The 27,908-nt window shown below is 44.7% G+C and overlaps 1 protein-coding gene across 2 annotated transcripts; it reads right to left on the reverse strand.

The window, feature by feature from the left end:
- Positions 1–1,095: 1,095 nt before the first annotated feature.
- On the reverse strand, positions 1,096–27,810 carry Rgmb (repulsive guidance molecule BMP co-receptor b). Of its 2 annotated transcripts, none has more exons than XM_031351271.1 (5): positions 27,152–27,810; positions 26,167–26,242; positions 22,588–22,850; positions 17,191–17,699; positions 1,096–4,268 (listed from the first exon to the last, which is right to left on the reverse strand). In XM_031351271.1, exons 2-5 carry the CDS (start codon positions 26,169–26,171, stop codon positions 3,612–3,614), a joined length of 1,434 nt encoding a protein of 477 aa, XP_031207131.1. In that variant the 5' UTR covers positions 26,172–26,242; positions 27,152–27,810; the 3' UTR covers positions 1,096–3,611. The 2 variants fall into 2 exon arrangements, with proteins under 2 accessions (XP_031207131.1, XP_031207132.1); XM_031351272.1 differs by having other exon boundaries at positions 22,588–25,663; positions 27,152–27,809.
- Between the last annotated feature and the right edge of the window lie 98 nt (positions 27,811–27,908).

Genomic DNA, 27,908 nt, shown 5'->3' on the forward strand with positions numbered 1-27,908 from the left:
AGAGGAGTGAATTAAAAAAATAACAACACATCATTGATTTAATTTCCCTTTAGAGGACAAACAGAAAATGGAAGTAGAAATAAAAATCTGAACTTCTTCCTTTTTACCTTCTTGGGGGTGGAGAGCTGTTCCTTGATTCACACAGAAATTGGCATTTGGTTCCAGGAATACAGGGTAAATCTATAATGATCTAAGACTGTCTTACCTTGGCCCACTCTAGGCAATAAAATAGCTACACACACACACACACACACACACACACACACACACACACACACACACACACGAAATTAATCAGGCAACATAAAGGATTTTGAGTTCCAGAAAACTCAAATTCACTTGCTGTTTAAGAAAGTGGAAATCTTCTCTCTGGAAAACTGGAGGTCTGATGTGAAGGAAATGTGGACATGTTCACTCCTGTTATACACGCAGGTACTCAGCACCCAGGAAGTCTATTTCTGGTTTCTGTAGCTCACATGATCCAGTTGACATAAAATTTCCCATTTATGTGCTCTGAACTGCAAAACACACAGAAAGCTCTCTATTCAAGAACTTTGGGTCCCTCACCCCAGGCTTACTCCATTTAGCACTCCACCTGGCAATAGCAGGTGCTTTCCTGAGCCTGTTTCTTTTCCAAACTCTTCTACCCTCTATTTCCTCAACACAGATAACTTAAAGTCACATGACGTCTCCGTTTAAAACACCCAAGATATGAGAGTTTGCAAGTCTTCAAAGACAAAAAAAAAAAAAAAAAAAAAAAAAAAAAAAAAAAAAAAAAAATCCTGCCCCTCACATATTTTCAGCATAATTAAGTTGCTGATTTCTAATTGGCCTTCAGAAGACCTGGAGTGCAGTGTCCTTAAGGGGCAAGGCTACTCGTTAAAGACAGATTTTAGGATCAGTCAGACACTGCTTTATTTGTAATTGCTTAAAGGTTATAAAAGAAAAACTACAGTAGCAGTCGAGTGAGCTAGGCGGGCAGGTGGTACATCTCATCAAAAATGACTAGGATTGTATTAACTCCCTTACTTGTTCTTCTTCTGCAGAGGTTCCCCAGCTCTTCCAGTAGGTGTCACTCTAAGTACAGAACAAACATCGGACAGCATGGTCTGCAGCTTTATTTTTCTAGCATAATAATTTAACGTATTTACATACTACACACTCACTGTTTTTACACAGATACTTACTCATATACCTATGAACCACATCTACAGGTTTCTCTGCAAAGACTCGGCACAACAGGGGGGCGGGGGGAGGGTCAAGCACAGCAGAGGGGCAATGTGTTTTTGAGTCTTTCCTAAGAGAGACATGGGAAGATCTGTGAAAACCAGTGTTTTGCCCTAAGTTTTAAGCTCTCCCAGGGGACCTGTGAAAAGCTATAGACTATTTGTTTGGCAGTATGGTCTGAAATTCTTCTGGCTATGGACTTCATAAAACAAGTTCAGGCAGTATGTTCCTTAGAAACCCCAAAGAAAACCTGGCCCTTCTCTACAGAAGTACTTGATTTCTAAGTTACCTGTGGGAACTGTAAAGGACGCATAGGGACACCAATTCTGAAGAACACCCATGACACTATTACTAATGCTACTGCTGTAGTGCCTCTCATGGGCACCCTTCTCCAGCTAAACAATACAGCTAAACAAGCAAACTTTCTTTTCCAAACTATGGGTAGACAGGTGACTTTGTTTTCCTCAAAAGGATAAAAGGTGTATCAATCCCAGGCTCTAAAGGCAGACAATGTAGAAACTTCTATTGTTTTTACCTTTATATTTGCACAAAAATAGTGGTTAAAAGTATCCAACATTTTCCCTTCCTTGTTCAACTCAATCACAAGTTACTAGCTATTGCCAGCTTCTGAACTTGGCACACGGCTACCGACATGAACAAAAATGGCCATGCTTCAAAGCGCAGGATTGGTCAGTCCTGATGCAGCTTTCTTAGAAGGACCCTTCTTTTACAGGGCTACATCCTAGCTCTCTGGAGTTCAACCTTTAAGAATACAAAGCAGGGTGCCTTTGCAACTGCCCCCAAGGTGAGAATCTGCAACCTCTGGTGGAACACACAATCCCACCCACTGGCAATATCACTTCTCTAAGAAACACAACTTCACAAAAGATTCCCTGTTTGCTGCCAGCCTTTGTCTGTCAGTCCCACTGGCCAATAGGACATGTCAAAAGGCATCGCCTTGTCCCAACAACATTATTTAAGGATTGTATCTTTTGCTTGTATTAATGCAAACCTTAAATATTAAAACACAAATCGTATCACTTCTTGGAACCAAACACATTTAGATATAATAATATAAGCCTACCTATTCAGGAGTTAACTTTGCTAGTCTGTCTTCTGTTACATCCCTTTTATAGTTGGTACCAGTAATACAATGGGAGAGGCAAGGAGAGATTTTTACCTCATGAGGGTTTCACTAACTCGCAGGTCCCTATAATATTCAACTACAGGTGTTAAGATGGCAGAGAGGTGAAAGGATGGAGATTACGTGGGGAGTGAAGTGGCTAGGTATGAACATCAGGACTAAGACACACCAAGACAGATGTCCTGTTCTTAAGGTCATACTCCTGGACCTCAATACCAGAGGAGCACTAATAGCCAGTGCTTGGAATCCTGAGGGTTAAGGAGATGCTGGAGCAGAGCCAGAGAGCACTGTTAGGATTCCAAGCAGCCAAGGAGAACATTAAGAACGTGAGTTTTACAAATTACAAAGGAGGGCAAGGCATGATCTTTTCCGAGTTGGTGATTTTGTTTTGCTTAAAGAGTTAATGGAGGGGAAACTACAATTTAAACAGGGATCGAGGATGAGGAAGAGTTCCTAGCTGGGGCATAGCAAGATGCCTGGTGTTTTCTTGAGGTGACCACCTCCAGAAAGGTATATAACTAACAGCAGCTTCACAAGGGTCAACCTAAGAGGCCATATGTGCTCAAACGCCCATCGGAGTCATGGCTGCAGCTGTAGCACTAATGTGCCCACGCTCTGAAAGAGTGAACTGTTAGAAACAGGGCGCTTTAGTGAGATCCACACCTTAAGAATCGAAAGTACTTACAAGTGAGGGGACAACTTCCCTCACTTGGGAGGGAGGCAGCTCCATCAGGAACCGAGTACCTTGGCAAATCAGTAGCAATCAGTGGCAATGGGAAGTGCAGGAGGAGCAACCAGGAGCTACAAACTAGTCACCTCCAAATGGATTGCTATGGTTGGTGTCTATGTGTATGCACTGTACATACTAACCAGGTACACACATAAATATTTAATATATAAAAAATAAAGTGCTTTCTAAGAGGTCCCTAGGCAGGGACATTATAAAACATTTCACAAAACGGCAAAACAAAATTGATACAATCAAAAAACACTATAACCAACATATGTGAAAACAGCCAAACACATAATGTACAATCTGGTGTTCCAGGACAAACATCTGTCATATACATGGTATATACATATATACTTTTTCACTCAATATATTATGACAATATATATTTAAAATTTTGTTATAGACAAAAAAAAAAAAAAAAAAAAAAAAAAAAAAAAAAAAAAAAAAAAAAGAAAAAAAAGAAAGAAAAGAAACCCAGAAAAACAAAACAAAGACAACAAACAACTCCTACAAAAACATAGTAAGGATCAAGCATGTGAGTCCAAGACCAGCAGGCAAAGCCCTGTGCCCCCCACGGCTGCTGGGGAAGATGTGCCAGCGTTCCTTTCTTGGGTGCAGCGCCTCCACGTCCTCCAAGGCACTGTGGGCCGCAGCAGTAAAGTTGGCATCACCAGTGGTGAGCAGGTCGAAGACACACGATTGGAAATAGATGTCCTTCACTGGCATCTTCTCCTGGCATTGGGTGCTGGCAGTCTCCAGTGTGTAGCCAGGCCAGGCCTGCACTGAGGTGGTGTGAGGCAGGCTGTGCCCTAGGATAGCAGACACCTGGCCTTGTCCATCATCAATGCATTCACTCACGGGGCAGCCATTCACACACAGCTGCAAGTCCTGGCTCTCCTCGTAGGCCATGGCCAGGTCTTCGGGCATCCGGATAGCGAGGGTTAGGTAGCGACCCAGCTGTCGCACGAACACTGTAGTGCCTATGTAGCGAGCATGCATCTCTACGTAGCGGCCACTCTCCTTCTCCACGATGTGAAGACTCTTCAGGTCACCGTCCCCCCCGCTGGTGGTGCCATCCACAAAGGCAGCCGGCAGGTCATCTGTCACAGCTTGGTATACCTTCTGATCCGTGCACTCATGCTGTGCTTTGAAGATAATCGTGATCTGTAGGGTGGAAGACACACAAGTTAACACAGCTGGAGGGGAGTGTGCCACTCCACAGCAGAGTTCCCTACGCCTGCTTTGCAGCAGAGGCTTGGGAACAGCCCATTTGTCTCCTTCTAAAACTAACCAAGGTACAGCATAGCTGGGGTGAGGGTGGAAGTTCCTTGCTAAGATGTACAGAAGCTTCTAGGGACTTAATTAATGATATATCTAACAGAGCCCTGCCTTCTACAGAGATCATTCATTGGACTATCTCCATTTTGCATGACTCATCACTATTAACTTAATATAAACACCGAGAGACTAAACAGGGGTTCTTTGGGGGTGGGGGGTATCCGCAACAACTACCAATCATGTGCCTTGGGAGAGATTTCTTTAAGCCTCTTAATCAAATGTTTTGCATCGCCGTGTAATCCCTGTGACAGGGGATTATCTGGCAAGCACAGCTCAAGCACTGGCAGAGATAACATGCCCCAAACCTAGTAACAGAAGATGCTCTCCCCAAACACCACCAGGGGCCTGACTCCTCACAGCTTTTCCCAGTAAGCTCTTAATTTTCCAAATGAAGCAAATAGTTCAGGGAGGAAAAAAAAAAGACCTATTCATTGATAAATACAAAACTTTCCTCAGTAAGACGGCTCTCTTCCTTGCGGAATCCTTTTATTATAACATTTATAAAAACTGTAACAAGTGAACCTGCTTCCATTTTTGCAGCCAGCTTCTGATGAGAGAGGGTTAACTGGGAAGGACAGAGTTCTGTGTGCCACTCCCCAGCACCGTCTGGACATAGCCTCTGAGATTCAGCTTATTGTCAGTTATGCAGTAACAGTTTGTTTGTTCCGTTTTCTTAATTAAAAAAACAAATTAGAATAAAGGACTGGGTGACTTGAGTCAAGAAGGCAGACAAGCCACACACTCTGTAAGAAACTCTGATGGCAGGAGACTTAGCTCCTGCAAGGAAACTAGTCAAAACAATGGACCCTTGTTTAAAAGGCCAGAAATGCCCCCCAAATCCTGACTACCACCCTCAAGCTCATGTCTGAAGTTTTTCCCCAAGTCAGCCAGCATTTGCTCACACTATTTAATTCCACATGTTCCCACTGGTGTTACTTGACTGGAATTTTCCAGCCATTTCATTTGACTTCAGCCAGTTACAAAGCCCAGATCGGGGCCAGCTGCACTGCAGCAACTGGCTAAGTTCATATCCGTTGTTTGCAGCTGTAACTGAAAGCCAGACAATGTGCTGTGAAAACCCTGGGCTTTCTCTCCTAATTACCCAGAGCCACAATTTGATTTCACGACGACCAGCCCTTCTCACATTTCAACACCTTCTTTACAAGCCAGAGAAGGTGACCAGAGATGACTTCAGGAGAACTGCTCACTCTAACCACCGGACCTTCCCCTGTGAGGCGTTCTGAGGTGGGTATCTAAGGAGACTATAAAACAGATTTATTTGGTGGCTCTAAAGTCAGTTTGACAAGTCCTTTTTTAAGACAAGCTGGGACTGCTAGGAGGTGAAAAGATTAAATTCAAGTAAATTCTGTACCTGAAAACTCTGGGGGAAGGATAGAAAATGTCGAAGGTTAACCAACACAGATGGTGAAAATATACATCAGTAACAGTGTTTTACATAATCACGATCCTCACGAGTGTGAGGAGCACCTCAACTGAAACACATTCAAAAACTCAATGTTTTTCAGAAAATTCAACAACTTGGTAATGTGTCTTTCTGGTCTAACAAACTTGTTTAAACCAGCTCGGCATTGCACGCAAGAACTGTGAACATTTTGTTCGCATTAGGAGGAGAGAAAAGGAATTCACTTTTGTTGGGGCAACAAAGCAGAGATATCCAATTGCAAACCAGTTACCAAAAAAGACACACAGGAGTCAATATTAAGATGAGTGGAGTAGTTTCATGCTTAACCAAGGTTGCTGTTTTCATTAGCCACAGCAATTCCAACTCTGGAGCTGAGGGCTCATCTTAAACACCCTCACCCACTTATCCCTCTGTGATACAGGGTTCATGGAAAACTAGTGTTCCCTAGGATTTGTATCTATCAAATACTCTACCTCACGGATTCTGTCTACCCGCTTTACTTGAAGAGACTTTCTGTCTGATAAAATTCCAATGCTATTTCTCACTTGGACACGTATATAGAATTGTCTGTTGAATCAACATGCTGAGGGCTGAAAGCACCTCAAAGCCCAGTCCCCAAGAAGCCCCTCGTAGTTTAAGTGTGTACTGAGCAGGGGCCTAAATTCATAATCAATGCAATGTAGAAAAAACCCTGGGCAGCAGTTTCACGTGACTTGCGTTTTGTAATGCGATGCCACTCCTCAGAACAATGACAACACAAGCTCTCAACAAGCAAGCATTCAGCTGTGACCAGCATGAAATCCATTTTAGATTGTCTACCTCTCCAGAAAAGCAAAGTTGTTCATCCGTAATAATTTTCACTTCAAAAAATGTATTAAATTTCACTGGAATTTTTGCAAATTCCAAACTTTAAGAATGTTCATATATAGTAGCCACCACAATCCTAAAATGGGTATTCAAATTGTTTACAGCTTCCACTCAGCACCGGCTCTGCTGCTCGTTTCCCTCCACTAACTGATCCATATGCAGTAATAACTCAATTTGCCACATCTGTTCGTGCCACACCATTTATTATTGATGGATGGCATTTCTGTGCATTTAAAACGTCAATGTCTTTTGTTAAACCTCCCCCATGTAGTTCCTCTTCACCCCACCTTAGACAAACTACTCTAGCTTTCCTCATTCATTTTTAATCTCACTCCTGAGATCTCTACCACCCACAATGTCTGTGAGGAAGAGAGGGAGAGCAGCTACAAATCAACCTTTCCACATATAAAAGGCACAAAGAACTTAAGGGCTGTTGTAAAATGAAGAGCAGCGGTTCTCAACCTTCCTAATGCTGCGACCCTGTAATACAGTTCCTTGGGGTAGTGATCCCAACCATAAAATTATTTGTTGCTACTTCACAACGGTAATTTTGCTACTGCTATGAATCACAGTAGAAATATCTGTGCTTTCCAATAGTCTAAGGCCATCCCCTGTGAAAAAGTTGTCTGAGATGCTCCAGAGGGTCACAGCCCACAGGTTGGGCACCGCTGGTGAAGGGGCACCTGCCTGCCTCTCCAGCCAGCAAGTAAAGGAAATACATGAAATGGAATTGAGCAAGTCATGAGGGAAGCCTAGACCCTGACTCACCAGGATACAGAGAAATCTTCCCGAGGTAGGCCAGCCTGGAAAACACCACACTCAGATTTTAGACACAACTCCCCAAAGGCTTTGCAGTCAGTTCTCTCTCTATTCTGTAGCTCTAAATACATTGTGGGAGAAACAGTTACCAGGGTTCAGTCAGACCACTTAGCACTGCAAGTGCAGAGAACTTTCTGGAATGAATCTTCAACAAGAGAACTGGGCTTTTAGAGCTAAACATGGGACTAGAAACGAACCTGAAGCAATGAAATGGACTTGAAAGGTAATTTGACTTGTATCTGGTCAAAATTCTGCCCATGTACAAGGAGGTTAAAATGAATTTTATTTCATCTAATTAACTGATATGTCCATGTTGTCAAGTTACCTGGGTGTAATTATGTTGACAAAAAAACAAAACAAAATAAAACCTAACAGACCTTCAAGGAGACCAAGATTGGGCTCAGGCCTCCATTGGGAATCCGGCTTTTTCCCTCAGTCCTCTAGACAGAATAACAAGACCATTCCAACAACAGCACATTTCATCTACACTGGCTTTGTCTCCATCCCTAACACACCCAAATTCTCCTCACGAGGCCAGATTTCTCAATGTTGAGACGCTCACTGAGGAAGCTCTAGAAAAAGCTGAGGCCCTCGATTGTACCTTACTTTATTTCCAGGTCACCAAAGTATGGACTGTAGCTGGGGCAGGCCTCTTCTGTGCAGAAAAGGAGGGAACTGACCTTTAGTTATATAAAAATGAGGGTGACTCTTTTTCACTTTTGTGAAACAGGGAGGGAATTCACACAATCATTTAGATTAACTTTCGGTCTGAACAATCTGATGTGGAGCCCAAACAAGATTTTATATGTAGTATCCTAAATGCTGGGTGGGAGACACATGCTGTCACTGACAATTTCCCCAAAAGCATTAGGGAACAGGTCTGTTAGGAAGCTGTAAACTGAATAAACTGGAAAGCAATTTTACAATCACTATTTAGCTTATATCAAATATTATACTCATAGAAAGTCTAAGAATTGCAGAAGTATAAGCTATTAAGTGCTTTTATTGGTTAGGACAATACACTAACAGTTAAGGCAGCACATATTTATAAGGTGAGCAGCATATTAAAAATCTTATCCTAGACTCCTTTTAGGGTTTAGGCAAGACTAAGGTTATATATGCCTTCAAAACAGGTACCAAGCATGCTTGATTCTACAGAGCTCAATGTTCAGAGCACTCACAGGCAGGATGCAGCCTTCCGTGTTGCCCTAGGTAATGAACACAAGCAAGAACAGGGGCTGCTTTGGCTGCTGAAGGGGTACTTGGCAGCAGATGGAGAATTAAGAAGCCAAACCAAAGGGGAAGGACACCCACTGCTGAAGGCTGCTAGGGTGGTCCAGAGAAGCACCAAGCCCAGTCACTGGAAAAAGCTCCGAGAACGAAAGCAATCTGGCCCAGGGATAACAACGAAACGGACAAGCACAGAAATGCCAACTTTCAAAACCAGTTTCTATATAATTAAAACAAGGAAGGCGGGAAGCATAAAGAGGCACAGAGCCGGGGAAGTTAGCCAACTTCCTTCTACACACCAGAGTAACAGCATGCCGAGCATGAGGAGGCAAGCCCTCCAGGCCTGCGCATCTCAGCAACTTCAAAAACTCCTAAAGTCTGGGTTCAGAGTTTGCACTATGAGGTGGCAGAGAAGTCTTACAGACTAAGGTTGCCACTATTTCAGATCAGAGGCTAACCATACTTCAAAGGCTGAGAGCTGTGGTGGGAGCAGTAGCCCTCAGCTAGGCAGAGTCTGTCACAGCAGGTCCCAGTTTCCAGGGGACATCCTCTCTGGATAAAGGTCAGGGCTACAGATCCTACAAGTGCTCAGGGTCTAGGTTCCACTGTAGTTCCTAAACTGATGGAGAGTAGGAAACCATGGCCTCTGATTACTTCGGCATTAGGAAGGGGGAAAAATCCTCAATTTGGGGCTGGAGAGATGGCTCAGCAGTTAAGAGCACTGACTGCTCTTCCGAAGGTCCTGAGTTCAAATCCCAGCAACCACATGGTGGCTCACAACCACCCATAATGAGATCTGACACCCTCTTCTAGAGTGTCTGAAGACAGCTACTGTGTACTTATATATACTAAATAAATAAATTTAAAAAAAATCCTCAACTTTTTCACAATGTACACAGATCTTGTCACCTTTAGGTTCAATTTCAAGTTCCCAAAGACAAAAGAGAAAAAAAGGCTTGAGACTGTCAGAATTGGTGACCATATGTTTTAAAAAGTTAGTAACTGGCCAAAAATATCCTTGTGCCTGGGCAGGAAGAGGGGAAGCTGTCAGTACCTGACAAATGTCTGTAGGTCCAGAGTGAACCCCAGGCACTTGCAGGGGAGATGAGAAGTTCCTGTGGTATTCATTACATCCACAGTGCAGTGTGCCAACATGAGAGAAACCTACCAGAATTAGCTTAACTCCGCCTCTCCCCCCAGCCCCAAGTATTGAAATAATCAGCTAAGCAGAGCAGAAAGAGCTCCCATTCTCTAGCAAGCTGGTTTCACTTGAGTTCTATTTAGGATCCAAAAGTACTATAGGTTCACTCCAAGGCTGTCTAGTGCAATCTCTCTTAGGTGTGTTAGCTCTTGCTCCTTACCACTCAGACAGGCCGAGCACTTCGTTAAGTTACCCCACCCACAAGAACACAAAATCCAAACACTGGAAGAGCAAGTTTTACGGCAGTCCAAACAAATAAAGACAAACCAGGACGGAGAACATTTTCATTGTTGCATTTTCATTGTTTCTTTGTTGCAGTTTCATTGTTTCAATGTTTCATTTTCATTGTTGTACACAGTTAGGTAACTCGGGCTACATTCCACAGAGGCAGAAAGTGTTTGGTGAGCATTAATTGAAGCCAGCGGCAGCTACAACACAAGGGAACACCAACCCAACCACCCAGCAGTTCCTCCTCGACCCTTACCCTTAAAAGGTTGACTCAAAGAAAACTGAACAGAGCAGAGAGAGACATTTGGAAACTTGACAGAGAAACAAGTTCTGACTCTCAGCTATGTATCAGACTTGGCTTCCTGCCCCTGCACTAAACTATGGAGGAGTATGGGTTTGCTTTGCAGCAGGCAGAGGCCTACAGCACACAAGGAATCCTGCCTGGCTTGGACAAACCTGTTTACTTTCACTGACTTTAGAAGGTCTCCTCCTTCTAAGGACATCTAGGACTCAGGGAGTGGGCAGTGTCAGGAAGTTTAAAAGATGGCAAAGAACTTCTCACCCAGAGTATTTTAACACATGTGGAAAAACCAAAGCGATACCTTATTTGAAAAACACTGCACAAAGACTAACCAAGGAGCCCATCCGTCTTACAGAATGCTCTTTTACTGTACACACCAGGCACCCAGTTGATAATCCTCCTTTCCTCCTTCTTTCCCAACATGCACTTGGAAAGCTTTCTACCTCCAGGCAGTTACTGAAAGTATAGCACTCGGAGTTCCTGCAGGCTAACACCTTATAATCCAGTACAAACAACAGCCCTCTGGGAAACTGAGAAGGACAGCAGACCCAGTCCCACCCAGAAGCAGAGCTCATTTGTTCTTCTAAAACCCATTCTTTAACACTTCAGAGCTATTTCTAAAATAAAAATTCAGGAATGACAAAAATGTCTAACACATGACTTAATGAGGGTTTTTAAAAATTAGATGAGACCCTGAAAGTTAATTAAGACCAGTGATGGTGGAGATACGGATGCAGGTGACTGGCACTGACTGTGGGAGGTGGGAAGCCAAAGTGCCAAATCCCAGGAGCAAGCAAGGCAGGAGGGGTCCCCCTCAGGTGATGGCCCGTGACACACCTCCACTGCAGCTGCCTGCTCACTGTATTGCTTCCTGCCACCTGTGTCAACCTGCTAACTAATGTCTCTGGGAATCAATGTATTCTACCAAGAAGCTCTGAAGACAGCTGGGTCTACACACAAATCCACCCTTTCTTGATGCTGTACATTTCACGTATGTGCCCAGACAATGCAGAGGCTACATTCACTCCTATATCTCCTACATGATGATTTAAAAAAAAGGCAGCAGCACCAAATTAATGATATTTTTATCAGACATTATTACACCAAGGGAGCTACAACTATAAACCAGCATCTTTCTAGTTAAGGAGGATCTTAAGAACAAATGGCTATAACTATCATTCATATATATATATCACAAAAGCAAATCTCAGATTTCAATTAGGTATTTCTAAAATTAGACTCCTCACCACCATGCCTACCATCACATGCAGGAATAGGGTCCATACATCTAAGCACAATTCAACCAAAGAGAAAGAGGAACATCTTCATTGATAAAAATAAAAGGTCACTACTATGTAGCTCACAGGTATCCACAGTTATCAAAACAAATCGTTACAGAAACTTGGCTACAAGAAAAAAAATATTCTAAGGTGTGAGGTCAAGAGAGTACAGATTTCCAAACCTCTATCTGGAGATGCATTTAAAATGACAGCTGAAAGCTTTTGCAATGCAGGCATGTCTAAGCAACAGATAATGATCCAGAATGATCTGCATGGTCACTCTTGCTGCGCAAGTGTCTAAGGGCCATCAGAAAGAAGTGGCCACAACATGTTCTAGTGCTACCAAGCACTGGTGAATTTTATCAGAATGAAAACCTTATGTTACACAGCTCAAGAAAGACATTAACCAAAATGAAATAAAACCAAGCTCTCTACATGTCTGATGGAAACTCTCAGACCTTCCAAGAAAGCAGCTAAAGAATTTGAGATGTATAGAATTAGAGATATAAAGAATTTGAGATGTATAGATGGTATGAAATTGCTTTGGCTAGGCACCGAGTGCCGCCTACAGGATAGCAGGAGCTGGTGGCCACTGCAAGAACTAGAAGTGAGCCACCCGGCCAATAGTCACCTGGGTCAGGAAGTACAATGAACAACCCCTTTCTCAAAGGCAACCTGCCTCACAGCAAACCCTTTCTCTGGCTCAAGGAAGGAGCCCAGGGTGTGTGCTTCCCAATCTTCCCTACTTCTACTTTGTTTACATGAGATTTAAGTATTTTATAGGAAGCCAAAGAAATGGGAAAGAATATGATTACATACAAATTAAAGGGAAAAATAAAGCAAATGAATACTTGTGAAAATCATTACTAAAAATAAAGTCATTGTTAGGTAGGTAACAAAGTATTTAAATGGAAAGGTACTTTGAAAGCTTGTTGAAAACGTACTTGAGAAACTGAGTTACTTTTAGTTTTTAAATGACATTTTATCAGTTTATCGTGTGTGTGTGTGTGTGTGTGTGTGTGTGTGTGTGTGTGTGTGTATATGTGTGTGTAGGGAAAGCTCATGTGGGAATCAGGGCACAGTTTGTGGAGTCAGATCTTCCCTACCACTTTAGTTCCAGGAGCTAACCTCAGGTTTTAAGACTTAGCTGCAAGTGCTTTACCCACTGAGCCATTTTACTAGCCTGAGATTAAGGATTTAAAAAAAAGACTACTTTCATTTTCATTCTTTGTAGGTCTGAGGAGGTAACTCACCGGAGGCAAGCCCTCCACCACTAAACTCTACTCTTGTCTGGGTAACTTTAATACACGGGCACATAGGAAAGGATCGAGAAGTTTACTTTCTAACCACCTTTCGTGACCATGTATCTAAGTATCCCCTCTAAGGACCTTGGTTTAAGGTCAGAAACCCAAGCCACTGAACGGCTATGTTGAGTCTGAAAGCGGCAAAGAAAACAAGAAGCAAAGGGACTAAGCCAGGCATCTCCAGGATAGGCCACCTGGCTCCTCTGGGGCCTGTAAGGTACAGGTTAGCCACTGCTTCTTTGGAACTGACAAGGTGTGACTGCCTCCTCCCCAACAGGAAACCCCTTTCTCTCTGTGCTCCTAATGTTGCCAGTTCTAGTGCTCTCCCCCCTCCCCAATTTCATATTCTCAGTGCCTGCATGCCTGCATATGCCTCTCACAGCCAAAGGTGGGGAAGATGTCTATCTGAGATGAGGTGATGTGTGTAGGTGTGCCAGAAACTCTTGCAGCCCCGGGGTGGAGAGATGAAAAACTTGCCCTGGCTTCCCACCTTGAGTAACATATCTACCTGGCAAGCTGGTTCACTCGTACAGTCTCTTCCAGTGAGCAAGGGTATAAACAAAAACATGGAGGCCCTGAGAAAGCATACTGTGCACACCATGACCACCTGGAAAACAAGCCCTTCTTTCCCATGGGGAGGGGAGAGCCAGTGTGTGTCGGTAGGAGTGGATAAGGAGAGATAAAGCTGCATTTCACTATAGGCCTGTCTTAACTCACTCACTGCTCATATGAGGGAAAAGAAAGGGTAGTTAGTAAATGTCCCCGACTACAGTGACTTCATCTTACTTTCGTCTGTTTCAGTGTCCTTTGGTGACAGGTGGAAGATACATTTGGAAGAGAGACCTCACTAAGTTCAACTTGCAGTGGCTGACTCGAGAAGCCAGGCTTCCGGAAGCCAGTTTGTCTTAGTGACCTCACACTGAGTAAAATACCAGGGTCTAGCTTCCTCACAGTGAGATGCATGGATGCTTAAATGTAGCACTTCAGCCTCACAGCTGGCCTTCCATGGGGCATAGTTACTCTTTAAGTACATTGATGCAACATGCAGGTCTTGGAAAATGCCTGCATACACAAGGAAGGTTCAATCTCAGCTTTGTACAGTGCTGACTCACTCAACACTAGTCTGGCTAAGTCCAGCTTTTCTCAGTAAGAAAATGAAGTACACCTCCCGAAGACTGGGTTGGTACCCTACTAGTTACTGGAAGCATTCTAGCGGATGGAATAACTGGTGGATTCATATAGGATAGAATTTGGGGAGGGGGTGGAAAGCAGGTGGCATCTAGGTGAAAGGAGTGGGCCACCTCCCCAGAGAGTTACACCTTGTACCTAGTCTCCACGCTTGCAATCTCTCTTTTCTTCTCCTCTCTCTGGACAACTGGATGCTTGTATCTCTGTCTTGCCTGAGGCTCAAAGCAGTGGATTCAGTCAAGCTACGACTGAAACACATATGACCCTTCCCTCCTTTTTGCTGCTTCGCCTCGGGTACTTGTCACGGTGATAAAAAGGAGCTGGCTGCTGTGTGCTGAGATTCACAAGAAGAAAACCTTTCCTTTTTTTTTTTTTTTAAAAAAAAGAAAAGGCATTTTAAAACAGATTTAGAAGCTGGGCAGTGGTGGCACACACCTTTCATCCCAGCACTTGGGAGGCAGAGGTAGGTGGATTTCTGAGTTTGAGGCCAGCCTGGTCTACAGAGTGAGTTCCAGGACAGCCAGGTTCTACACAGAGAAACCCTGTCTCAAAAGGAAAAAAAAAAAAAAAAAAAAAAAAAAAAAAAAAAAAAAAAAAAAAAAAAAAAAAACAGATTTAGAAAAAAAATTCAGATTTTGCTTAGAATGTATTTTGTAAGGACACTGTGCCTCATTGCTTTTACTTTTATTACCACTTTCTCTTTAAAGTCCTTAAAGGTAAGCCTGTGCAGCATACTCCTAGGCCTTTGCTGGTTTCAGCAACACATACTATCCTGGGCTTGAGCCAGGGCATCGGAACCAGCCTATTGGATATCTGGGTACCCTGGAGAACACAAAACATAGAGCAGAGAAGCAAGTGCTGGGTAGAGCAGCATGGAGTATGGCTGAGCAGCACGGGCGTAGGGCACTAATGTGCAGCTGAGAAACCACTCCTGAATTCCTGTCAGAGGAGTTTTCCTCCATTTTGAAAGAACAAAGACTTTGGCTTTTACCAGATCAAGAAACAGACCTGTATTTTTTTTTTAATTAATTTGCTAATCTAAATTGTTCTCTTTCTCTCTCTCCTTCTCTCTTTCTGTATGTATATATAACAAATTATTATTTAATCTGAACAAAAGTCTTCCAAATCCTCAACTATTTGAACAATGGATAACTATTGCCATGTTTGAGGTGTCTTATGACTGTTGTAATCCTAGATTTTTGGCAATGGTCTAACTTACAACTTCATAATTATTTGTCCATATATATATATATATATATATATATATACACACACACATATATATGTATATATATGTATGGTTATATATCTATCTTAAGGATGAGCCTTGAGTTCACATGCATCATGCGCATGCACATATATGCAAGTGTCTTCAGAATCTAGAAAGGGGGCATCAGATTAAGGACCTTGAGTCACATGGTTGTGAGCTGTCAAGTTGGTGCTGGCAACTGAACCCGGTCCTCTACAAGTGCAGCAGCTGCTCTTAACTGCTGGGCCATCTCACCAGCCTCCTAATCATATGTCTTTATAATCTAACTTTTACCAACCCCCATAGTCTGAGATCTATGAAAGAACAGTTATTTATAAACATATAGAGCCAGAGAAAGAGAGCTTTATTTTGAGATGTAGAATTGTTGAGGCAAGAGGCGAGCCTGCCATTTTACGGGCTTGAAGTCTAAACATTTTGGAGATCCCCTAAAAAGTCTGCTGCGCTGGAACAGTTTTCTGTGCTCAAGAGCAATGGCTTCTATTTTTAGATTTGTGACACTCCTGGGTGTCTCCAGATATCTCCTGAGGTGTTGTAAAATTCCCTTCACAAAATGCCAAGCAAAATAATTTAAACTCACTTAAAAATATGCCACACATTTGGAGGCAAAGGAGGGGGTCAAATGAACAGCCATAGGACTTCAAAAGCTTGATCCTTGTCAATTATATTTAGTCTATGACAACTAAAGAGCAGATATAATAAATACAGGAAATTAAAACAAGATGAGACAGTCTATCTGAGGGTGCGCGGCTGGGAAGACAGGGAAGGAGGGAGTTCAGTTGGACACTAGGAGGAGCTCCTTTGACTTTATTTATGAAAGGCAAGTTACTTAGCACTGGCTGGCACTTGCAGCCCCTCTTGACACTCTCTTCCGCCTTGCAGGAAGACATCAGTACCTTGCAGCAGGCATCAAAGGTCTCTCCCTATACATGATCAATTTCTTCAAAATAAACAAACAAGGCGCACAGACACTGGCTCGGGGTAAGCTTAACTGAATTTTGCCAGCTTTCTTCTTCGCTTGTGACTTAAACTGTTAAAAGAGGGTGTGAGATTACACAGGGCTTACAGAGCAATGTTCTGTACCAGCCAATCCTTAACTTCCTTGGTTACCAAAAGGTTAGTAACTAAAGCACCATTGTGGGTTTGCCACCGGGAAGCCTGGCTTACGGCCATAACATTTACTCTAGCTTCTAAATCTCCAATAAAGTACGTTTCCTGATGGGCCACTGCCCCAGGCTTCACAGTTTTCTTTATTCAGAACATCTACTTTCGTCATCTGATGAATCTGAACGTGGACTTCTTCAGGAAGAGTTGTGCACACACATACGCTCTCACAAGACAGCCCTGGGGAGGGCACACATTTTTCTCATTAAACAGGCCTGCCTTTTCTCCCTGGAGAACTTGATTTCACTGTTTATGTTTTATCCTTCCTATCATTGTCTAGTTAAGTTTAGACCCACATCTTACATGCCAGAGAAAATCTCTCATTAAATAACTTCAAACCTTCACCAACCCTGTTAATAACTTTTCAAGAAGATATACAAATGGTTCCTCTCTAGGCCTTTGTAACAACACATTTTATAAATTGTCTGAAGGACCAAACAACTTGAATGGAAAGAGGGGGAAAGACGCATACTTGCCTTGTTCGTAGCAGTTGCACTGGATCCAGGGACCACAGGCACATTCGTCACTTGAACCGAAAGATAATTGTTGTCTATGAGTGGCCAGGCCCCTTCCACTTTGCATGTTTGGAAGTGGTCCTTGAAAGTTCGAAGGTGAGGATCTCCGAACAAGCCACAGAAAAGGTAATTGGGAGGTCTCTGGTCCCCTCCCCTGTGTTCTCTGATGCCCCCATGGCTGTGGTAGTTACAGGGGTCATGGGTCACTTCTGGGTTGGTGGAAGATGTGGGTCCGTCCTTGGAACAGTTCCTCTGGCTCATGAGATCGCTGATACCTAACACAGCAGAATGGTACACCAGGTTGCCTCGGCAGGCTTTTGAAGTTCGCTGGGTGCAACCAGCATAGGCACGAAGTGCCTTGCAAAACTCAGAGTCAAAGCCATCAGCGGCAGAGTTCAGGTGTGCAGTCAGGGCCACAAAGTCTGTGGTACACTTCTGGATCCGACATTGAGCAGGCTGTTGGCAATCACCTACGGGAAAGAAGGCAAGGTCAACATGTAACTGTGTCCTCACTTCCTGGGCAGCATGAGAAGATGCTGTCCTCCCTAGGAACTGTCTGTTCTATCTCATACACTCCCATTTTAAGACACCTCCACACGTAAGGTTATATTGTGTTATTATGTCTCTCAAACTAAGCCATCAGGAGAAAAACTGGATACTCTGAAGGTTGGGCTCTGGTAACTGAGCAAGAGTTTAGTCTAGAAATGCTTCCAGGTTAAAATTATAAATGAAGTATTGTTTCTTGTTTGCTATTTTGACAAAGATTCTTCTGCCCCAAAGCAAAGTCAAAGATATGGGCTGTTTTGATTTTTAAAGCCGTATGAGTAATTTGCTTTAAAAAGCAGTGGGAGAGATACACTATGCACATAGCTATGATTAAAGCCTACACACCCGAAGAAAGGCTAAAATGCTAAATTATAGTTTGTTTAAAGTATCTTTACCTGGTTTTGTATGGCTACAGGGTAAGAACATCGAAAGAAAAAAAAATTCAAGTAGTAAGTCACTCTACTTTTCCTAAAGTACATTATTAATCTGCTGCATCAGTATATCCAGTCACAATGCCTTAGCTTCTATAAGACCTAAGTACTCAGCTAAAAAAGGGATTCACCTGACCCAAGATCCAACCTTACTTCTCTCTTAACGTGTCTGTCACACTGATCTCAAGCAAACCACAAGCACAAGACAACTAAAAAAGTATGCCACATCAAAACTGTTTTTCAAAGTGGAATCAGAGTGCCAAGAAGTCCTTGTGTGTGTGTATGAATATACATAACTCACTTTCTCTCTTAAGTCAATTAATTAACAGTTTAGAGAAAAAGCTAAAATGAAAACCCAGGTATAAAAAGTCCTGTGTTAAAAAAAAATCCAAATTATCTGTCTATTGTCTCTTATATAGCAATTCATGAAATGTCTCAAAGCACAAGAGAAAAAGATAAAACAAAACACTAGGTTAGTCATGAGTACCAATCAATTGTTTCAAAAAAAGGTTTACTGAAGAGAAACACTGGCCTTCTATTTCAAACTGTATAAAATGAACTGTAACATGTATTTGTTACTTAAAATTCCTTGTAGGTATTCAACTTATGGAAGGCTTAAAGTCTTCACATCTTAGCAGCATCCTCTTCTAAAGAATGTTGAAGTAGTGGAAGTTACTGTAACAGCTGCATGGTTTTCTAGGCATAACATGTCTCACATTTTGTATTGGTGGCAGTGCAGGTTGACATCACTGGATCACGCACTGGTTTGGGTTAGCTTTGTGTGTATGTGTTTAGTATATGCACAAGTGTTTTGCCTGTACGCTATGTCTGTGCATCCCACGCATGCCTGGTGCTTTCGGAGGCCAGAGAGATGATGGTGTTGGATTTCCTGGAACTTGAGTTACAGATGCTGAGCCATCGTGTGGAAACTGGGAATCTCACTGGGATCCTCTGGAAGAGCTGCCTCTTCCAGATAAGCCACCTACCTCTCCAGGGCCTAGTTTTGTTTTTGTTCTGAGACAAGGTAGGTATCACTGAATTGCAACCCAGGCTGACCTTGACCTTGCAATCCTTCTGTAGCAGCTTCCAGAATGTTGGATTACAGGTATATGCTGCCATGCCTGATTAAAGTCAGTAGGTTATTTTATAAATATATAATTATTACAATATGTGGATACAATAAACTTCAGGATATCAGTACTTAAAACTTCACCCGATGAAAGACATCATTTAGCAATCTCTATATTGGGCTGAAAGGTGCCTTAATGTTTTTAAGTATTAATTAAATGGTAAACTTATTTCAGCTTTAGCTGGAGAGAAGTGTGGGAGGGTCACAAACTGTCACTGTTGTGAGATTTCAAAGACCCAGTTGAGCCTTCAGTTTCATGTATACTGGAATAGAGGAGATTAAAATTATTTTAGCATTTTGGAGCTATAGACACTCACTAGACCACTTTAAAAAAAGTCATCTTCATGTGTTTGATTCATTCAAGGCCTGTTCAGTGCTGTGCTGACAAAGGCAGCCTGATTTCCAGGGTTCCTCTCTTGAAAACAAATGCATTTACTTTCAACTCCTTTTACTGAAGAACAAAACAGTCAAACCAATTTACTATCCCAAAAGCCTTTAAGCCGTTTATCAAGGGAAAGGGGTATCCAAGGCCTTGCCTTGTCCTGGTGAGATTGTATACAACTAACTAATGTTAAGGTCAGTCACTGATAGCTGGAAAAGCAGTGGGTGGCAACGATATGACTCTTCTTTTAAAATAAGATACACAGCAAGCACAAAACCAGTAAAAGCAGGGCCAACATCACACCCCAAGGAATAGCTCCTGGACCTCAAATAACGACAGCATGAGAACTTTCCGCTAAACTTGTGGGGCCTATTTGTTCTTTTTATGGTCTATAAAATCTATCTGAGCACACAGTTACTTATAATTATTTCAAATAGTCATAAAATATCAAAAGTAAGGACAGCACGGAGATACAGAGTCCCAGTGTTTAGGAGGGAGAAGGCGCAGCATTTATTCCCAGTGTTCTTTTGTTCCCAACCCCCACTCTCAAGCTTCCTTTTTTTTTTTTTTTTTTTTTTTTTTTTTTTTTTTTTTTTTTTTTTTTTTTTTTTTTTTTTTTTATGGTGGGTAGGTGCTGACTGCATTGAGAAATCACATACAAAGCAGCTCTTCTGCTTTGGATGAGGGGCCTAACTACCCCTGGCTGCAGTGAGGATCAGAGGGAGGAGGGCTAACTGAAGAGAAAATGCTTTGAGGTCAGCATTTTCAGCTCCATCACAGGCTCTGGCATAATGACTAATTTGTAGCATACACCCAGAAATATCTAAGCTTCATGAATTTATAATGACAATGCACACTTTGCCTGTTAGAAGCGGTAATGTAAGCCTCCTGTCAAGATGCCAAGACAATGCAGAGCAGAGACACTCTCCAGGATGTGGCCAAGGAGGCCGTGGAGTGTATGAGTAAGCAAGAAGGCCTGCATTTGATATTCACTCATGAACTGCAAAGGTCTTCTGAAAATAAAATCGTAAGATAAAATGCATGTGAAAATAAACAGGTCGTTCCCCAAGGGCAGAATTCTAAAGATGCTCTTACAAAGAAAAAAATCTCCTGTTTTGGTGTCAGGTCATCTACAATTGGCATGACTTGTACTTTCAGCCAGTTACTGTAAGCGCTAAAGGATTCGTGGTCTAGAGCTTTTGTTTCATTATTTTTTAATGAACATAAGCAAGAGAGCTTCCTTCACACCAGGACGACAGCACAATTGCCAGGTTATCGTAAAGGAAATGAGCTCTGTTGAAGCTGAATTGAGTGAGCTATGGAGCCATATGGGGCACAGAGGCAAATGATATGGACTCAGATGTAAAACATATGGCGGTCCATCTGCAAGTAGCACTTGCTAGGTTCCCTGGTCTGGAAAAGAACCCCTGCATTTCAAATAGAACTACTCTTCAAAGAGATCTCTCAAAAGCAGCTCCACTTCAACAAGTTATTCACAGTAATGAGAGCCTTGGGTTCAATCTAAATGTAAGCGTAGACTGAGTTACTGAAAGGAACCTCGTGTTCCAAATTCTTCAACCAAAGCACCTTAATTCCGTAAACCTTTAGTCCAGTTTCTTGTGCCTTTCACGGGGCATCAAGGAAATCTTCAGGGACTACACTCCAACCCTGTCAGGACCTCATAGCAACCAATATCCAAGTTGTCAAGAGCTCAACCTAGCCTTTTGGTGCCCCTTTCATGAAACGTACAGTTTGACATAATGGATACATATTTCTCACCCCAACACTCCTGAATACTGGAACATTAACAAAAAGTTTCCATGAAGCCGCATTCAGACATTTTTCTAAGGTTCTAGCTAAAGCTACTAATTTAAAGCCTTAATCATTCCACAACTGGCTATTACATTTTAGCACGGCTAGTCCACTTCCCCAAGGGACACTGTTACAATGCAGCTGCTATAACACCTCGAAGAGTTGTCTCTTCAATGTCATTTTATTCCATGACTTAAAAGGCTTCCCAGCTACTTCAGCGCGGTTGGTATATCTTATCAAGTAAAAAGTTTTTAATACAGTTGAGTGATATTAAACTGGAATTAGAGCGTTATGTTATTCGAACAAAGGAGGAAAGGGCCTCCAAAGAAATCTATGTAAAACAATGATACTTTTAATTTTTGTATTATAGGGAAATTCACGCTCTAGGCAAAGTTTTAAAAAGTCATGGCACTTCCTTGTAAAGAGAACAAAAAATAGGCATCCCAGGTCACAAGGGTCAGGTTCAGGTATTATCCGAAGGGCACATTCCTCAGCGCTGCGTCGGCAGGGGCCGAGCTGACCTCCACACCGCAGCAAGCATCTGTCAAGACCGCTAGGAATCGAAAACACAAGGCTACCCTCAAAGCACGTCTTCAACTCGACAAACTCTACGCTCAAAGCAGCACTGGCAAAACCGAAAGAGATCCCGGTTAAGTTAAGTTTCTTCAGAATTTACCCCGAAACTAGGGTGAAAATCTTTGCACCGCGTGCGATTCCCGGCCTCGCCCCCACTCCCCACCCCCACACCCCAGCTGTAGAGGAGGAACAGCACAGGGCTCCCAGTCTCCGCTCGCAAGCGACCAGGGTGGCGGAAACCCGATCCACAGCGGACTCTAGTAAACACTCCAGCCGAGAGCAATAAAGCCCCGGGGTGTCTGTCCCGCACGCGGCCCCCGCACGCTGGGACCCGACCACCGGCTGTCACGGGCGAAGGCCAGAGGCGGAGGGCAGGAGCGTGAACCCGCGACGGCGAGCGCCCTGCTCGCCAGCCAGGGCCGTGGCGTTCCGGACCTAGAACAAAGCCCTCGAGGCCCGTTCCCCACCCGGCCCGCGCCTACCTGCGTGGAGCAGCCCAAGGCTGAGCAGCAGCAGCAGCAACAGCGGCGGCGGGGGCGACGGCAGCCAGAGCCCGGGACGGCCGTACGGCTCAGCCCCGGCGGCGGCGGGGGCGGCGGCGCAGGAAGGTGCTGCTCTCACGCCCATGCCCGTCCATGCAGGTCTCGTGCGCTCCTGCGAGGGCGGCGGCGCGGGCGCAGTAGCTGGGCCGGGCCTCGGACTGCGGCATGGGCCGGGGCGCACGCCTCGCTTCCTCCTCTTCCTCCTTTCAGGCCAGCGTTCGAGACCGGCCGCCACCGCCGCGGTGTGCAGGGCGTCGCGAGCGGAGGGAGGCGGCAACAGGGCGCAGAGACATGGAGACGGCCGGACGTGGAGGGCAGGCAGAAAGAGGCGGGAGAAAAAGATACAAAGACCGTGAGCGAGCGCCGATAGCAGCCCGGAGCTCAAGGGCGACTGAGCCCAAGCTGGCGTGGGCTCGACGTGCGTGGATCGGAAGGACCTCACCAGCCGTGGCAGGCAGTGGCCCGGAGAGCTCCGCACCGCGGCCTGCGCGGTCAATCAATCTCAGCCCCGCACTTTGGCTCCGCCCCGCCAGGCTCCCACCAATACTCGGAGGCCCCGCCCTCTGCTAATCCCCTCCTCCACTCCCCATTGGCTGTGAGAGTGCCTCCCGCCCTCGCGTCTCACTCAAGTTCCGTGTCCGCCGCCCGCGGGTGGGGCAGCTTCTCCCCGGCCCAGCCTCCCTCCAGCCCGCTTCCTTGTGCCTCTTCTCCTCCAACCCTTTCCGCGATCACGGTTTTCTGGTACCCAATAGAAATGGGCGACAGCGAATCTCGCTTGGCTCGCGTTCCAGGAGAACCGGCCTTTAACCTTTCCTTGAATTAATGAGCTTCAGGTTCAGCTTCCTCCTAGTTTTTTTTTTTTTGTTCGTTGTTTTTAATGACCCTCCCCAGCCCCTTGTCCTATCCCTGAAGGCTTCAGCCACTTACAGGATGCCAGCGCTTTCCCAAGCTCTATGTAGCAGGTTCCCCCCAACCCATACCCCTGTCTCAGCCAATCTCAACTGCTGGACCTCGTATCAAACTTGTTGGGGTCTCTTGGCAAAACAAGAGTCAGCCGAGCCGCGTTACTCAGATGACACCGAGGTCCTTAGCAGATGGGTGAACTGAGAAGGTACCTGCTAGCTCCCAGCGGAATTCGCTGGCAGCTGCTTGAGGCTCTGGTGTTTTGGTTTCTTTGACATTTTCCCAGCTTCAAAGCAAAGAGCAGGAGTCAGGGATTGGGCGAACTTCAACGTGTTCAGTTACAAGGTAATTAGATTAATGAGAGTGGTAAGTTTTTATGCAATGCAATTATGCCACGATTTCTTGTTGCTTGGTGGCTTTTCCACAAGTTTCCAGTCTATTAAATTAGTCCAATGGTAGGTCTGTTTCTACCTGAGTTGTCTTCCAAAACCTAGGGCAAAACTCCTCAGACTATCTCCGAGGAAAAGGGCTAGTAAATGGAGACAAAAGAAAGCACTTGTGGAGTTGACCATAGGCTCCAATTTGTTATCAGTTAGTGTGAAGTGGTATCTCCTCTGGAGAGTGACTTCAGTGCTCCTAAGGAGCCACTTTACTTCCCCCCTGCCTCTGCCATTCTCCTAACTGTTGAGGACTGGCATTTAAAATGCACTTAGTGCAATCTAAATTACAGTTTGCAACTTTACCTGCTACATTACTCAGAATCTCTAATTAGGAATCTCCTATCAACCACAGACACATAAATATTCCACATGTTACAGTGTGCTGATCAATGGACAAGGATAATTGGGAGGCAAGCCTTAGGTCTCCCCATCTTACTCATTACACACACTGTGGATTCCACAAACTACCAGGTCCCTAATGAAGGAGACCTATCTGTTTTTAACTGTAATTTTTCATTACTTATTACAGGCCATGATGATTCAAGTGGTAAACACACCTTTCACTACTCAAGATATAATCCAAGCCTTATGTCTATCTTTAATAGGCTTAATAATAGCTTCAGAGTTGCCTGGAGAAATGACTTTTCATGGGGGGAGGGCTGGAAGAATCTGACAGTTTTACATAGGGGTGTAGCCTAAATGCTATCAGGACAAACATTTTTACCATCTTGCAGTTACCACATATAATTCATGAAATACAGTTCAGAAAATATTAATAAGCATCTTTCTTTTAAAGAGTGATCACATGACACTCTTCTTAAAAGTCCTTTTAGCTTGGACCTGGAGAGATGGTTGAGTGGTTAAGAGCAGTGGCTGCTCTTCCAAAAGACCCAAGGCTCACTTCTCAGTGCCCACTGGCAGCCCACAATAGTCTGGAATTCCAGCTCCAGGGAATCCTAATCCCCTTCACGTTTACAGGCACCAAACACACACGTGGTGCACAGACATACATGCAGGCAGAACCTTCTTACACATAAAGATTTTAAGTGCTTTTAGATAGCCGATTAACAGCAAAATGTAGTTTTCTTACCTCAATATTTAATTATATCCCCAAAGGTACCTTCTGTTATTATTACATTTCATATAAACAAAAGGTTAAAGATCACTACATTCAATTTAGAATCTTTCTGCTGATGACTTTGCTTTTTTTGCACTATCTTGTATTTTTTTTTCTTAATACAAAGGGCTCTAGAAATTCTTATCAGTAGAGGGCACCCTGGAGTTGCTTCAAATCCTGATGTCAAGGAAAAAAAAAACTGTTGGGGGTGGGTGGGAATCTCTAAGGTGTTTTATTGCTCTTCTGTTGTAAAATTTGACAAGCCTAAGACATGTATGCCTAACAATTCACTTTTTATTACAGCGTAAGTGTTCAGCTGCTAAAGGAAAATGCTTTTTTTTTTTTTCCTTAACAAAGAACAAGGTGGTTCCTATTTTCATGAAATTGGGTCCGTTGACACAGTCTGGGGTGAATCTGGATGTTAGCAAGATTTGAAATCAGCTTGGAAATCAAGAGCATGTTGAATGGTTGTTTATAGGGCAGCCACTCTTCAAGCTCCCGTGCAACATGTTTACGCAGAATTCAGGACTGGACAAAGTAAAATCCAGGGAGAAAGCTAGAACAAATTTGAGGATTATAAAAGTTTTACATTTTAATTAGGAAAAAAGTGAGATGACTGGAAACTTGAGCAACCCCCAAATCCACCTTGTGTCTTGCCATCTGCATTCTTTCTCTTCCTCTTTGTTTTCGAGGAGTGGTGAGACCAGAACAGTACATCTAAGAGACCCAGCAAAGCATACTATACCATGGGCATGCAATTGGGTAATTAAAATGGATGCCAGAAACGTTAATAGATTTTAAACATGATGCAGTTTCATTTCCCAAATCCTTACATAGTGTCTTTACTGTTCCCCAGGTACTGTATCTCCATACCCAGAAACCTAACATGAGGGTCTCTGCTTAACAGCTCACCCAGGACAGAGAAGCCTGCACTAAGCGATTTGTGTAACCCATTCCGGAGTAAGGGCTCCCCTGCTGCTCGTTGCACCATAGTGTTTGAAAATAAGGGGCTGGAATAGCCCAGAGTCCAGCAGCTTGTAGCTCCTGGCTTGTACTTACATCATTCTTAACCCTTCTGCACCTGGAAGGGGCTCAGCGGGATCAGGATGCCCCCGAGCTTCGGAACACGCAGGACCTAGGTGTAAGAGAAGAGCCCCAGGGCTCCGTTTGAGCGCTGAGCCCCTGGAGAAAGAGGGAGAGACCGCAGAGAGCGCAAGGGGTTACTTCCCGGGCCCCTTGATCCCTAAGAGACTCCACTAGGGCTCGCTTCTGGCTCTCAGGGCTAGAAGCGGCAGGTGCAAAAAGCATTTGGGAGCCGCTTGCCAGTGCTTGGAGGTAATGTGCTTCCTGTCCATTTATCTCAGGAAACCAGCGCAGCCTTCCCTTCGAAACAAAATTAACCTCTCATTAGCCAGCCACTCACTCCCAAGAAGGCCTTAAAAGCTTTACCCTCTCACTAATGTATTTAGGCTTTTCTTCCAGGCAAACGAAGCCGAAGCTGTACTAACATCAGCCCCAGGGGTTCCCATGAGCTCCCTCAGGAGCCAGCTGCCAGCCTTTCACCAGTCTAGTTTGGGAAATTGGCCAACACAGGATTCCAGTTTGTAGAAGCAGGCCGACCCAACACCCCTGAACGAACTTCACACTACCCCTACACCCACGATAAGTTTTTCTCTGTTTTCTTGGGCTCCTTTCACATCAAAGCGTCAGCTTCATTACCCCCAAGGAATGGGGAAACTTCAGTGGCCAGCTGTTCCCAGGTCATGGGAGGCGACTGTCCCTTAGGAACAGTCCACTGAAAGCTGGGGGTTGGGGACCAGCCTTCCTTAGATTCTAGTCGGTTCCAGGCATTGCGAATTAAACGTGGCCAAGAGCTTTTGGACCGCCAGGGCTTTCTCACCCTGGACCCCACAACCCGGAGCCTGGCAGATTTATACCACACAGGTGGACCAAGACCTAAACAAAACAGTCCCGACCGCTGCCTGCTATTCGCCCCCCACGTCCTCCGGGCCCACCGCAAACTTCAACAAAATAAACAACTCACCACAGGCATTCCCTTGTCTGCAGCGAGACGCTTGCCAGCTGGGAAAATAAGCCGCAAGCCACGCGGCCCGGGCGCAGGAGGGAGGCCACGCCGCGCCCGCCACTCTGCCCCAGGTGGGCGGCCAGCGGGCGGCTCCACCCGGGGGCCGCTCTCCAGATGCCGGTTCCGGAGTGAGCTCTGGGGCAGTGCTTGCACCCTGCCAGCCAGCCCCCTCTCTGTCACCTAGGCGGAGAGGGCGGGGAGACAGGTCCCTCTCCCCAACTTCCTCCAAACTGTTTTCTTCCCACTCCACCCCCCGCCCCCTTTTCGGCTACAGCGGCAGACAACCTCCGTGGCGCTGGTCCCCACTCCACTGCGCTACCCTACTGTCCTTCTGGAGACCCGACGGCAGGGAGTGTGGGACGCCTCTACTCCTGCTTCCAGGTCCTGTTCTCTCCTTTCCCCCGGCGGTCCTACACGCGGGCTTGCACAAAGGCGCCTTTCACGCCGCCAGCGCCGCCCTCTGCGCCGCCCTGGAGGCCCGCTGCGGTGCCTTCACCCACCAGGCGCATCACGGTCCTGGTGCAGACTCTGCCAGTTGTCACCCGGACGCGTGCGGTGTTCGCGCTCCGCGCCGCCACTAGGGCTACAGACACTCTCCCCTCGATGTCCGCCTCGCTTTTTATAGCTGTCCATTGGTGCCCCCCCCCCCGCCCCCCCCAAAGCACGTCCCTCCAACTATCCTCTAGGGTCTTCCTACTGTGTGTAACAATGAAGG

The sequence above is a fragment of the Mastomys coucha genome, unplaced genomic scaffold, assembly GCF_008632895.1.
Source record: "Mastomys coucha isolate ucsf_1 unplaced genomic scaffold, UCSF_Mcou_1 pScaffold5, whole genome shotgun sequence".
NCBI lineage: Eukaryota > Metazoa > Chordata > Mammalia > Rodentia > Muridae > Mastomys > Mastomys coucha.

Bases quoted from the DNA above. Each gene is read 5' to 3' on its own strand.
- Rgmb (XM_031351271.1), bottom strand. The intron at 17,700-22,587 runs GTAGGCGCGGGC...TCTTTCCCGTAG, and splicing joins CCTTGGGCTGCTCCACGCAG to GTGATTGCCAACAGCCTGCT. The intron at 4,269-17,190 runs GCAAGTATGCGT...TCCACCCTACAG, and splicing joins GTGCAACTGCTACGAACAAG to ATCACGATTATCTTCAAAGC.